This window comes from Choloepus didactylus, chromosome 2, assembly GCF_015220235.1.
Source record: "Choloepus didactylus isolate mChoDid1 chromosome 2, mChoDid1.pri, whole genome shotgun sequence".
Taxonomy (NCBI): Eukaryota; Metazoa; Chordata; class Mammalia; order Pilosa; family Megalonychidae; genus Choloepus; species Choloepus didactylus.
The window spans coordinates 233356144-233370578 of record NC_051308.1 but is presented as its reverse complement, the minus strand read 5'-3'; the positions used below and the strand labels follow the sequence as shown (position 1 = coordinate 233370578).

At 44.5% G+C, this 14435-nt stretch overlaps 1 protein-coding gene across 4 annotated transcripts in view; it reads left to right on the top strand.

Annotated features, from left to right (window-relative positions):
- SZRD1 (SUZ RNA binding domain containing 1) overlaps positions 1–14435 on the top strand; it is a 37716-nt gene that overhangs the window by 21725 nt on the left and 1556 nt on the right. The window contains exons 2-3 of one of the 4 annotated variants that reach the window (XM_037828399.1): positions 11400–11449; positions 13195–13446. In XM_037828399.1, the coding sequence (XP_037684327.1) occupies positions 11400–11449; positions 13195–13446 (302 nt within the window). Of the gene's footprint in view, positions 1–11399; positions 11450–13191; positions 13447–14435 lie in introns of all 4 variants that reach the window. The other 3 variants (XM_037828398.1, XM_037828401.1, XM_037828400.1) reach the window with 3 other exon arrangements.

Here is a 14435-nt window from a genome sequence, read left to right as displayed (position 1 = left end):
CTATTAAACAAACAGGAAACTACAAATGTTGGAGGGGATGTGGAGAAATTGGGACTCTTATTCACTGTTGGTGGGACTGTATAATGGTTCAGCCACTCTGGAAGTCAGTCTGGCAGTTCCTTAGAAAACTAGATATAGAGTTACCATTCGATCCAGCGATTGCACTTCTCGGTATATACCCGGAAGATCGGAAAGCAGTGACACGAACAGATATCTGCACGCCAATGTTCATAGCAGCATTATTCACAATTGCCAAGAGATGGAAACAACCCAAATGTCCTTCAACAGATGAGTGGATAAATAAAATGTGGTATATACACACGATGGAATACTACGCAGCAGTAAGAAGGAACGATCTCGTGAAACATATGACAACATGGATGAACCTTGAAGACATAATGCTAAGCGAAATAAGCCAGACACAAAAAGAGAAATATTATATGCTACCACTAATGTAAACTTTGAAAAATGTAAAACAAATGGCTTATAGTGTAGAATGTAGGGGAACTAGCAATAGAGAGCAATTAAGGAAGGGGGAACAATAATCCAAGAAGAACAGATAAGCTATTTAACGTTCTGGGGATGCCCAGGAATGACTATGGTCTGTTAATTTCTGATGGATATAGTAGGAGCAAGTTCACAGAAATGTTGCTATATTAGGTAACTTTCTTGGGGTAAAGTAGGAACATGTTGGAAGTTAAGCAGTTATCTTAGGTTAGTTGTCTTTTTCTTGGTCCCTTGTTATGGTCTCTTTGAAATGTTCTTTTATTGTATGTTTGTTTTCTTTTTAACTTTTTTTCATACAGTTGATTTAAAAAAGAAGGGAAAGTTAAAAAAAAAAAAAAAAACAAGGAAAAATAAAAAGATGTAGTGCCCCCTTGAGGAGCCTGTGGAGAATGCAGGGGTATTCGCCTACCCCACCTCCATGGTTGCTAACATGACCACAGACATAGGGGACTGGTGGTTTGATGGGTTCAGCCCTCTACCACAGATTTTACCATTGGGAAGACGGTTGCTGCAAAGGAGAGGCTAGGCCTCCCTATGGTTGTGCCTAAGAGCCTCCTCCCGAATGCCTCTTTGTTGCTCAGATGTGGCCCTGTCTCTCTAGCTAAGCCAACTTGAAAGGTGAAATCACTGCCCTCCCCCCTACGTGGGATCAGACACCCAGGGGAGTGAATCTCCCTGGCAACGTGGAATATGACTCCCGGGGAGGAATGTAGACCCGGCATCGTGGGACGGAGAACATCTTCTTGACCAAAAGGGGGATGTGAAAGGAAATGAAATAAGCTTCAGTGGCAGAGAGAATCCAAAAGGAGCCGAGAGGTCACTCTGGTGGGCACTCTTACGCACACTTTAGATAACCCTTTTTAGGTTCTAAAGAATTGGGGTAGCTGGTGGTGGATACCTGAAACTATCAAACTGCAACCCAGAACCCATGAATCTCGAAGACAGTTGTATAAAGATGTAGCTTATGAGGGGTGACAAGGGGATTGGGAAAGCCATAAGGACCACACTCCACTTTGTCTAGTTTATGGATGGATGAGTAGAACAATAGGGGAAGAAAACAAACAGACAAAGGTACCCAGTGTTCTTTTTTACTTCAATTGCTCTTTTTCACTCTAATATTATTCTTGTTATTCTTGTGTGTGTGCTAATGAAGGTGTCAGGGATTGATTTGGGTGATGAATGTACAACTATGTAATGGTACTGTAAACAATCGAAAGTACGATTTGTTTTGTATGACTGCGTGGTATATGAATATATCTCAATAAAATGAAGATTAAAAAAAAATGTTACTGTTAACTATAGGCTCTAGTTTGCATCGATTTTATTTCTTTCCCTTGTACCATCTAACTTTCAACACCTTGCAAAGTTGACGTTCATTTGTTCTCCCTCTTTTAAAAACATTCTTATATTTGTACATTTAATCACCATCATTGACCACGCTAGGTTTCACTAAGTTACACAGTCCCAGTCTTTATCTTCTGTCTTTCCTTCTGGTGTCTTACATGCCCGTAGCCTTCCTCTTCCAATCATACTCTCACTCATCTTTGTTCAGAGTACTTAATATTGTGCTACCATCACACAGTATTATGCTATCCATTTCTAGATCCATACAGTCAATCCTGTTTACCCTTATGTACTCCTTCAGCATCAAATGCCCAATTTCTCAACTCTTTCTATCTCCTGATAACCTGTGAAATTTTGCTCATCTGTTAGTTCATATTAATGAGTCCATAGAGTACCCATCCTTTTGCTTCTGGCTAATTTCACTCTACATAATGTTTACTGTCTACCATTTTGTCTTTTGGAATTTATGTCATACCTTATTTTATTTTACTTTATTTTCCTTCTCACTTTTTACTCTTGCTGATAGTCTTCATTTCTATTCTCTTCTCCAAACCTCTCTCTGCTGTCTTTTCCTATCTGCGTTTAGTGCTTCCTTTACTAATTCTTGTAGAGCAGGTCTCTTGTTCACAAACCCTCTCATGTCTGTTTGTCTGAAAATATTTTAAACTCTCCCTCATTTTTGAAGGACAGTTTTGCCAGATACAGAATTCTTGGTTGGCAGTTTTTCTCTTTCAGTATCTTAAATATATCATGCCCCTATCTTCTGACGTCCACGCGTTCTACTCAGAAATCTGCACAGTCTTATCGAGCTTCCTTTGTGTTGATGGATCGCATTTCTCTTGCTGCTTTCAAAATATTCTCTCTTTGTCTTTGACATTTGATAATCTGATTATTAAGTGTCTTGGAGTAGGTCTGTTCAGCTCTGTTCTGTTTGTGGTATGCTGCACTTCATGGATCTGCAATTTTATGTCTTTCATAAGAGATGGGAAATTTTCAGTGACTATTTCCTCCACTATTGTTTTTGCCCCTTTTTCCTTCTCTTCTCCTTCTGGGACACCCGTGACACATATTCATGCACTTCATGTTGTCATTCAATTCCCTGAGACCCTGCTCATATTTTTGCATTCTTTTCCCTATCCTTATTTTGTGTAGGATTTCAGAGTCCTGTCCTCTGGTTCCTGAATCCTTTCTTCTCCCTCTTCAAATCTGCTGTTGTATGTCTCCATCATGTTTTTAATCTGTTCTATTGTGCCTTTCATTCCCTTAAGTTCTGCCAATTGTTTTTTCAAACTTTCAGGTTCTTCCTTATGTTTACCCACTGTCTTCTTTATGTCCTTCATCTCTTTTGCCATATCTTCCCTAAACTCATTGATTTGATTTTTGAATTGATTTAGCATATTTGTTTAAAGATCTTTAATTAATTGTTTAACTCCTCATTTGAAGTGTAAGCTTGTTCCTTTGCTCAGTATCTTTGTTTTTTCTAGTGTGATTCATAAGTTTTTGTTGTCTAGGCATCTGGTTTCCTTGATTACCCCAGTCAGAGTTTCCCAGCCCAAATAGGCCCAGGTCTCAGGAGGAAGTTGTAGTCAGTATCAGGTTTCCCTGAGGTTGAGACCTAGCAGGTTGTCAGACTTCCTGTGAGACCTCTAGATGCTCTGCTTTTCCTATCCTGCCCAGCAGGTGGCGCTTGTCAGCCCAGAGCTCCCTGACTGGCATAAGGAGGTGCTTTGCCTTTAATTGTCAGTAGACCCTGTCCCTACCAGGAGCTGAGCATTTCAAAAGCCAAGCTTAAGCTGTTTCTGTTTTTTTTGCTTTTGTTTTTGTTTTTGTTTTTCCACAGACCCCGGGGTCTGAGTTCTCTGAGGGAGGGCAGCCACTTGAGCAGGGCCCTACTTCCCCTTTTCTTAGGGAAGATAAGCCCTTTAGGGGTTATCTCCTTCGTTTGACTTCTTCCTTTGTCTCCTTTGCCTGGGTCAGCCCTGACAAATTGAAAATGCCTGAGGCTTTCTCTAATGAGCTACTTAGAATGAGAGAGAAAAAAAAAAAGAAGCAAAAAAGAAAGAAATCCCTTTTCAGAGTCAATCCCCAGCCCCCCAGTTACCAGTCAAGAACCAGAGTTGGTGCCCAGTTCTATGTGCCTCTTTTCTTGGCACACAGGCCTTTTTCAGTATGCTGAACTTGGTGGACCTCAGGTTTTATTTTATTTTGTTTGTTTGTTTGTTTTCTGTCAGCTCCACCTCCTCTCTGCTGAGAAAAACCTCCACGTTGCTTTCCTGCTTGCTCCAGGTTTATCTATGCTCATAGCTTGTATTAAGCAGTCCAGATTCCTTAACTAAAACTGCAGTTGGAGCTTGGTTGAGCTACCTTCCCTTCCTCCTAGTAGACTGCTTCTTTTTCCCACAAGGAAGTGTTTCAGCTCAGCCTGCCATGCTGGTGTGGGAGGGGCGCCAGCTCCACAGTTTGGGGAGCTTTATTTACAGTTCTTATGCTGTAATCTCAGCTGTTCCACCCATTCCAGACTGGTGTACGTTGTGCATCTAGTCACAGATGTCCCCCAACAGTTGTTCCAGACTTTTTACTAGTTGTTCCTGGCTATTTGCTGGTGGTTCCAGAGGACTAACTAAATTCTGCACCTCCCTATGCCGATATCTTGCCCCACCTCCCACGTCTCCTACTTTTTTTAGTAGGTTTTTTGCAAATTCTTGTCTCTTAAGTTTTCCTGTCACAGTGGAGCAAAAGGAAAATGGCCTTTGAGACATACTTAAGAAAGCATAGACTTCCTCGGGGAGAAAATTCTGGAACAATGTCTTGTGCCCTACGGTAACCCACTTAATTAAAGTGGAATGTTTTCCTTAGTGTGGGAGTAACAGAGGAAGGAAGACTGTTTTGTGGGAAACAGAATCCTCAGGCTAACCTGAGTCTGTATTAAGAAACCATACAGCTGAATTCAGGGCCTAGCTATGCCCTCAGAGATTTTCTTGACTCTCGACTTCTGAATTCTACTCTTTAAAAAGACCCTTATTCAATAATGCTTGCCCGGGAGTTAACTTTTTTAACCTAACAATAATCCTGAAGCATTACTCCAGAATCAGACCATGGGTGATTTGACTTTGGGTACGTTCCTCCATGGAGTTCAACAGAGTTGGTGGAATAACCAGGGTTTAAGTCTCTGCCTAAGCTAGACACTGTCACTGTCACACCACTGGCCTAAACTAGGCAGGATGAAACAAATTAAACTGACATAAAGGGTATTCGGAGAAGTCTCTGGATTGCAGTATGGACCGGAAATGGCCAGTGATGCACTTCAAAAGTACTGAGTACTTTTTATCTGATAGTTTCAGAAAAGATTTTGCTTTTAGAGGTTGGTTCTACTTGTGAGTTCTTTTGCTTTGTTCTTATGTGAAATAGGGGCCCTCACAGGAGGAACCAGAATGCCAGCTAGATTTGTGGCGTGAGAGACATAGGCGCCCTGCTGGGGAGACTGCTCTCCCAGGAGACCCTGACACAGAAAACCCTGTAGCCAAGGGACATGGGCACCAATGACCTGCCAGCCTGAGCACTGGCCTGCTATGATGGGAGTTTGGGACCAGAATGTGTTGGAAGGTCTTCCTGCCTTCTGTTGCTTCTTAGTATCTTTTTGTCTTTGTTTTTCCGAAAATGGTAGCATATGTTCATCAGGACCTGTCAAGTTCTTGTCAGAGTGAAATCCTTGTAATCTGAGGTTTTCCATCTTGTCTTCAGATCCCACCAGCATCTACTGTACACTTAATAATAATCTCACCAACTCTTGGTTGTTAGACAAGGTTAGATGAGCTTGTGGGACATTGTGGTTTACAAGGGTGCTTTAGGATGACTTGTTACTCCTTGCTTTTAAGAGGAAAATCAGAAAATGTCATTTTGAAGTGGAGACTAACAAAGATAGAGGTAAAGGATCTGGGGAAATGTCCCATGAAGTAACCCTCTTAAATAGTAACTTTGTTGCTGACTAAAAAGAGGGTATTTACTATCTCGGAGCCAGGAACCAAGGATGCCTCTTAGAACCTCTGTTTAATATAAGATTACTTGGATTCTTGGGAATTGTGTTGGTTGCACTGGTACCAGGGCATTCTAGTTTGCAGAGAGATTCTGTGGGGGTGAAGAACAAGTTATTCCTTTGGCTCTGATACTCAGGCATCAGAGGACTTCTGCTTCTGCCCCAGAAAGGAAGGTCCCAGGGAGAGGCAATAGCAGGGCCAGCCACTGTAGAGGGTGGTGAGTACTCAGACTTGTTAACTCTGTCTCTTGTGAGTTTGGCTAGTTTGAATCAGTCCACCAAGTGTCATCACCCTAGGTGAATGAGTAAGTCTGCTTCTTGAGTATTCATATCTGAGAAAGTACAACTGTAATGTGCTGTATTTGCACCAAGGCCGAGAATAGCCTATTTATTTCTCTTTGCTTTTTTTCCTCTCTTCTATTCTTACCTTTCTTTATTCGTTTCACATCCACCTCTTAATGTTACAGGAACAAACCTGCCATTGAATCTGCCTTCCCTTCTTGCCGACCCACCCTTACCCTCTTTTGTTCCTTGAATTGTGGCTGTGTAACAGGTTAGGCTGTTGGAGGAATCCCCTTCCCTGCTCTTCACCTTTAGAATGATCTTATCCCCATTATACTCTCATGCTTCCATCCCCCAGCTTTTTGCTGAGGGCTTACCCAAGCAGTCATTCAAAGTTCAGGACATCAGCAACCACTGAAGCTGAGCTTCCTTGGGTGAGATGAATTTGCAGGTGTTGATGTCTGCTTTCATTCACCTCTTTGGTTATGGCCTTTTCTTTACTTCATAAAGTCCTGTCTAGAACACCCCCACCCCCATCCCTTTATGGCTCCTGACTCAGTTCTTCTAGTTTTACTTGTTTTCTCAGACCAAGAAGCATGCCACGCATTTTCTGGGGGTGAAGCCCCCCCAAGGTGAGGGTGATATCTGTGTTTGACAACAACAGATCTTTGCTTAGGATTTGGTTTGCTTAGAATTTGGACCTGAAGAGAGGAGGCCACACCACTTATCAGAGCACAGAGCATCATCTTCTGTAGTTTGCTCAGTGCTACTTGCAAAAATGTAGGCGCCTTTCCAGGAGGAGAAACCATAGGAAATCAAACTTTCTTCTTCAGCACCTCCCCTCTAATGTGCATGTGCCTGTGCCCCTTCTTTGAAAGCAGTCACAGAACGCTTAGCTTTTGGATTTCTTTCATTAACGATGGAGATTGGGCCTCTCATACAGGAGTCTTGACCTTGGGTTTGGAGCTCTGGGCATCATTGTAAAAAGAGGAGGTGTCCTTAGGTATTAAGATTGTTTCTTGCCCACATCTAGATGCTTCCTCATTTAAAATTCCATTGGGCTTTTGAATCTCTGGAGGAGGCATCTCCTTATAGTGTGCGCTTTGAGTCCAGAACTTCAGAGCATGATTCTCAGCCTGGAGTGATCGCAAGGCCATGTCTGAAGAGAGAATGGTCTGACTCACGATATCTGGACAGACTCCAGAGTGAGATAAAAATGTCCTCTCCAGCTTCCAGAAGGACCCCCCTCCCCCCCCTCCTGCTTGAATAGCCCTGAGTGCTCTGGTATCCAGCTGGCCCTCTGGAGATGGCCAGGATCAGCTTTCCACCCAAGCTGCTAGGGTTTCGATTCCATTCTCTAATCTGGTGGAGGAATCCTTCCCCAGGTCTGACAAAGCCATCCTGCTTTGGAATCAGGAGATGAGAAATAATCAATATTGAATGGCTTTTAACAGCATCCCCAGGGATTTAAGTAATTATGGGGGTGCAGCAACATGGGGTGGGGCCTCAAAGGGCCTTAGTTCTAGGACTCCCACCATGTTTTACTACTTTGTAACCTTGGATAATTTCCTTAACTCTCTGAGCCACCTTACTCTCATCTGGCAGAGCTAAAAGCTGCTTTGCCTATCAAACAGGATTGGCATGAGCAGAAAATGAGTGTTTGGGAAAGTGTGTTGACAGCCATAAAGCATTATACCGAAGTAAGGCGTTATTTTTAAAACCACTAGTATTATATGCCTAGTATACTTGTCACTTTCTAGTTTGGGAACAGAGGCACATTTATTTACTCGCACATGTCCATAATGTCCTCTTGAAGGGCTTTTCCCCACCCAGGCTCCGTTTGTTGGAACTGGGTAGAGATTCCCTATCTTCCCTAAAGCCCTGGAGAAAGAAGTATGCAGCTTGCTCTCCCAAGAGGAAACCTAGATGGATCCTCTCAAATTGAGTTAATGTGTTGGGTCTGTTAGACCAGATGTCATATTTGGCCCTCACAGTGATAGGAAAACAGAAGCTCACACAACAAATTTTAAACATTCATAGCTTTCCCATAGAAATCTTGAATTTGGTGTCTTCTAAGATGGCAGGCCTTGTCCCTATCAGCCGAGGCCTGTGGCCCACCTTGAAACAGAGCAAGTACCCTTCAGTGCCTTACAACCCCTTCACTTCCCCAGGTGTGACCCCTGCAGATGGATCCTGGTTACTTGCTTGTTCTGTGCAGTCATTTGATTTTAACCCTGTTTTAAGGCATCCAAATCCCACAAATGTTAAACCTAGCATTTATGATGGGGAAACTTGAATAGGCAGTCTCATTTTCACAACGGAACAAAATGATGTACTGTGGAACTTTAAGTTATTTGCAAAAGTCCTTGAAAAATCCTTAAAAAGTAATAGGCATTAGACTAACATGAGACATAGTATTACTCAGGAAATAACACTGGTGTTAATCGAAAATTTTAGAGTGAAAATTCTGGTGCAGACTGTGCAGTGGACATAGTTCTGTTTGAGTGTCTGTGTTCGTCAGTTCACAGAAGACACCCGGGTCACTTTTTCACTCCCAGTGAATCTTCTCTATTAAACCATTAAACATTTATTGGGTGCCATCTGTGTTCCAAAGCCTCCATGGGTGAGTTTTTGTTCCAGTCAGTGGCTTCTCAGCCCCACTAGAGACTTGGTGATGCCTTCAGAATACAGCATGTTGTGTTTACCTAAATATATTTTTGGTTTCTGATGAAAATAAACAATTTAAACACAACTCAGCACCAGTCAGAAAGTGTCTATCAGGCTGGATTTTTACAAATCTAGCTTTATATTGTTTATAGGAGACACATAAGGATAGAAAGGTAGATAATAAAAGATGGAGAGAAACATATTCCAGAAAATGCTAACGCAAAGAAAGCTGGCATAGCTTTATTAATATTAAACAATAGACTGTAAGGCAAAGATCACCTCATAATGATAAACTCTTTACTAGAAACAGTTCTCTCCTGATATTTTCAGTAGTCAATAGATCAAAAGTGGCAAAAAATAATGATTTAGAAGATTTGAACAATATCCACTTGAACTTAGGTGCATCTATAGATACACCCATCAACTGGAGGATACGGTTGTGTTCTAGTTTGCTAATGCTGCCAGGATGCAAAACACAAGAAATGGATTGGCTTTTATAAAAGGGGGTTTATTTGGTTACACAGTTACAGTTTTAAGGCCATAAAGTGTCCAAGGTGACGCATCAATATTCAGATACTTTCACTGGAGGATGGCCCAGTGGCGTCTGGAAAAACCTCTTGTTTAGCTGAGAAGGCACGTGGCTGGCATCTGCTCCAAAGTTCTGGTTTCAAAATGTTTTTCTCCCAGAACTTTCCTCTGTAGGCTGCAGTTCCTCAAAAATATCACTCTTAGTTGCTCTTGGGGCATTTGTCCTCTCTTAGCTACTCCAGAGCAAAAGTCTGCTTTCAAAGGCCATCTCAAAAATGTCTCTGTAAACTGCAGCTTCGCTCTCAGCTCCTGTGCATTCTTCAAAGTGTCCCTCTTGGCTGTAGCTCCTCTTCAAAATGTCACTCTCAGTTGCTCTTCAAAATGTCACTCACGGCTGCACTGAGTTCCTTCTGTTTGTCAGCTCATTTATATGGCTCCAGTGATTTAATTTAGACCCACCCTGAATGGGTGGGGTAACACCTCCATGGAAATTATCCAATCAAAGTGTACACCCACAGTTGGGTGGGGCCCATCTCCATGGAAACACTCAAAGAATTACAATCTAATCAACACTGATATGTCTGCCCACACAAGATTACATCAAAGATAATGGCGTTTTGGGGGACATAATACATTCAAATCAGCACAGGTTGTTTTCAGCACACACTTGGGAAAACTGGCTGCCTACTGGGCTGTGAGGCAGATCTCAGCAAATTTCAAATTTAGAGCCTTGTTACTTACCAAAGCAGTGGTTCTCTTGTTTTTAAAATGATGGGGCCCTCTGAAAATCCTATCATCTTATAAATCAGAGCTCTTCAACTTCAGTACAATTGACATTTGGGCCAGATAATTCTTTGTCTTGAGGGGCTGTTTAGGATGTTTAGCAGCATCCCTAGCCAGTAGCACTCTTCCCCCACTGCAAGTTGTGACAACTCAAAAATAACCAAATGTCCCCTGGAGTAGGGTGGAGAGAGGGGCAAAATCAACACCGTCCCACACACCCCCACCTCAGAACCATTGTTAAAGATCTTCTCTCCAGAGATACATAATTTTGCATACAATTTCTCTCTTCTCCAGTATGCAATTGTAGTGTCTTCCTGAGGACAGTTGAAGGAGTGGGACAGCCAAGGAGTCCAGAGGCTTGGTCCTTGGTCTGTCCACAGCATCCGGCCTGTCTGCCTGTCCATCCTGTGGTGGCTCGCACTTGGGTGTGTGGGGGCATCCAGGTGTTCTCAGTGCTGAGGGCCTGAAGGCTTGGACTGCCGTCCAGATCCACAGACATGAGGCTTCTGTATTATTCCAGGCCTTTTGCTAGGTTCTAGTCACAGTTCAAGTCCATTACAGTAAAAATTATAAAATAATGCATACACACATGTGACCATGAAGGATTGTAAAAGGGAGGGCTTATCTCTAAGGAGCAGGTGATTAACTGTGCCTGTGGCTTCAGAGAGGACTTCACAGGGGAGGTGGTAGACATCAAGCTGGGTTTGGAAGGATAAATGGGAGTTTGCAAGAGGGGAAGACATTGCAGATAGGTGTCCTGGGTTCTGGGGTTTAGTAATAGCTCAGTATTGCTGTAGTGTGAAACACACAGGGAACAGAAGATAAAAGATAGAAGGTGTGACTGAGGCCATTCTTAGGAGCTTGGACTTGACCCTGTAACCGTTGAAGGGTTTGAAGCAGGGAAGTGACAGGATGAGATTTGTGTTCAGAACATTGCTTTGTGTGACTCTGTGCAGGACAAGTTTGGAGGGGAAAGTTGAAGGCCAGGAGACTAGAAATCTGTATGCAGAGAACCCGTTTGAACGATGAGGTCAGAACCATCGCTGCGGCCTTGGGGAGGAAGGGAGATGGACCCACAGAGGGGTCAGGTCCCAAGCCCCAGAGCACAGGAAAGGGATATGTCTCATAGCTCAGAAGACGCGGTCATATCCCTGGCCAGAGAGAGGAACACTGCCCTTTGCTCTGAAAATAAAGACGTAAGCTTTTATTTGAGAGAGATTTTTTTCCACTTTTTATATACATTTTTTTCCTCTAGGAAATAGACAGACGGTTGGAAAAAAAACTGAAGATCACACAAAAGGAGAGGTAAGGCTGCTGTCTGGTCTGAGGGCTGGTGCTCTCTGCAGTGGAGAGCTGGGCAGCCAGCGGCGTTCCCTAGCTGGCCGTAAGGTTAAGCAGGCAGGCTCCTCCAGGCAGTGGACCCTTCCCTCCCAGCCAGAGTGAGGCTGGGGTGTCGTGCCTGCCTCCTACCTTAGTGGGCTTCCTGTGTGAGGTGGTCTGATGGGAAGGGGGAGGTGACAAGCCAAAAATGTTGGGTTTTAGGCTTGACTCTTCTCCCAGTTGCTCTGCAGTTTGTGACAAGTTGTTTCCTTCTCTGGACCTTGGTCTTTTTTCTGATATGAGAGCATTGGACAGATTTCTCTGGGCCCTCTGTGACTTGATGGCTTAGGATGTTGTGGGGGTATCCTAGAAGGAAAGATTCTAGGAAATTCTTGAAAGGGTAGCTCTGTTCCCCACCCAGACAGTGGAAGAAGTGGGTTTCCAGAGCAGGTAAAAATCAACGTCAGCAGTCTGTCTTCACTTAGGTAACTTGTCAGCTTTCCACAGGGACAGGCCACAGGGAGGAGGAGGATAGGGCCTCTCTGGATTTGCTTTATCAATTGACGGTCATTCCCCAGGGAACTCTGAGATGCCCTGCTTACTCGCTGGCTTCCCCTGCTCCCTGCCTCTGATCAGATGGCTGGTTCCTTGTCTGTTTATCTTAGCAACTACACTAACTCCTGATCAGTGCTTTTTTCCATGCCATCCCCATCCCAGGACTTGTTACAGTTCACCCTGGCAGCAGCTGAGTTCTTCCAGTCCCTGCCCCTACCCCTCCTGACAACCAAGGCTCTGAAAACAGGCCTCTCTGGGACTGTTTGGTTCCAGAAGCCAGTTGACTGCTCAGGGGAGGTCTTAGTGGATCTTCTGGGGTGGTCATTCCTGCCTGGATCCCTCTCTCCTGTGGCTTTTGTTTCTTTCTCTTCTTGTGTTGTTTTGTTTGTTTTTGTTTTGTTTTTTTTAATTCACTCTCCTTATGGACACATCCACCAGGTCTTGGACAACGCTTCTCTTTTGAGCATTGCCAAGCATCATTTCTAGGATTGTCCTTCATCCTAGCCCCGCCGATATCCACCAGACTAGAGAGCCCTGGTGAGGGAGTTTTTTCTGCTGGGACACTCTTTTGACGAGGTGATCAGGTGTCCGGTGTAGCTTGTCTCTGGAATGCACAGGTCTCACTCTCACCAGAAGGCTAGACAGTTGTAAATCCTGTGTTAATGTCCAGCAAGGCTGGCGGAGCAGGCTCCTGTGAGGGGTAGACTGTTGGAGCCCACGAGGTTGGAAGACCTTGGCCAGGACCGAACACCTTGCTGGCCCTCAAGCCAAGGGGGTTCTCACCTTACCAGCCTGTCACATTCTGGTCTGTTTAGGGAAGCTGGATTTTAAACTGAAGTTAAATCTGGATTCTGGTCATGAAGTGTTTTGCCAAGGGGGCCAACCAGTGATTGATGTGATCGTAATGAACATGGGGGTGGGCATCTCACGACAAGGCAGTGTTCCAGCCCCCAGGGCCAGGGGTAAGGTCTGAGTTGCAGTTCCTGTGGACTGTGGGAGCTGGTGGCTTGTTTGCTCTTTGGAGAAGCCATTCTTGAGGAGTGGGAGTTTTGACGTGTCTGGTCAGAGGCCAGAGGCGGGAGAAGAAAGCAATAAGGGGTGGGTTTGTGGGGCATGGAAAGGCCTCTGTATCAAGGAATGGGATTTGTGAAGCTGTGTTTGCTCTTTGTCAGCAGGAAATCCAAATCTCCTCCCAAAGTGCCCATTGTGATTCAGGACGATAGCCTTCCCACGGGGCCCCCTCCACAGATCCGCATCCTCAAGAGGCCCACCAGCAACGGTGTGGTCAGCAGCCCCAACTCCACCAGCAGGCCAGCCCTTCCAGTCAAGTCCCTGGCACAGCGGGAGGCAGAGTACGCCGAGGCCCGGAAGCGGATCCTGGGCAGTGCCAGCCCTGAGGAGGAGCAGGAGAAACCCATCCTCGACAGGTGAGTGTAGCTGGCAGGGCTGACCGTAGACCACTCCACCAGTCCATCCTGAGGAGGCAGAGCATGGCAGCCCCAGCCGCCAATTCCGTCCTGGCTGGAGCTGGTTAAGTGTCTATACTGTACTGGCTCACGGGCCAGGGACAACTTGGAAAGCCCTGGAGGGGACTTCGAGGATGCCATGGTCTGCTACAGGCACCAAGGGGAAGTGTTGCATAGAGGTTAAAAGCATGGGCTCTGGAGTCCAATTTTGCTGGGGTTTGACTCCACTTCTGCCACTTTCTAGCTACTTAACCTCTGTTTGCCTTAGTTGCCTAATCTGAAAAATGGGGGAGGTGATAGTACCTGCCTCACCAAGTTGTGGGATTAGATGACTACATGAGTGCAGGATGCTGAGAACCCTGCCAGACACAATGGAAGGACTCAAAAAGAGCTTAGAAGTTATTATCTTCTTGGTTTCACAATAACCCACTGGGATGTTTCTGTGAATTTATTAATTATTTTTAATGCTTGGCTTTTTTTTTTTTTTTTTTTCCCCTGCAATCCTAGCAGTTGCATTATGTAATTTTGTCACCTCCAGTAACACAGTGTTTATTAAAACAGCCTCTTTCTAACTTTGAGGGGTTTCCTTGGTTTGGTATTCTTAAACTTGAAGAACTAATCTGTGTACTTTCTTTCTATCCTTTCATTATTTTATAGACACCAGTTATCTCTCCTCTAAGCCTTCATCTTTCCAAAGTGGAAAAAGACCATAGTAATATGAGTCGACCATTAACCACATGGTTTGAAGAAAAGCCAGAGGGCAGCAGTGGCAGGTGCTGTGTAACTCTGCTGCGCTCCTGGTTAGGGCTCTTCACCATGGCCCGAATCTGTGTGGGAATCTGTGCCACCAGGGTCTGGGGAGCATGTGCTGTCTGTGGTCACTGCCTCTGGACAGGCCCACCCTTGAGCACAGCCCTGCCTACAAATGAGTGGTGGAGAGCCAGACCAGG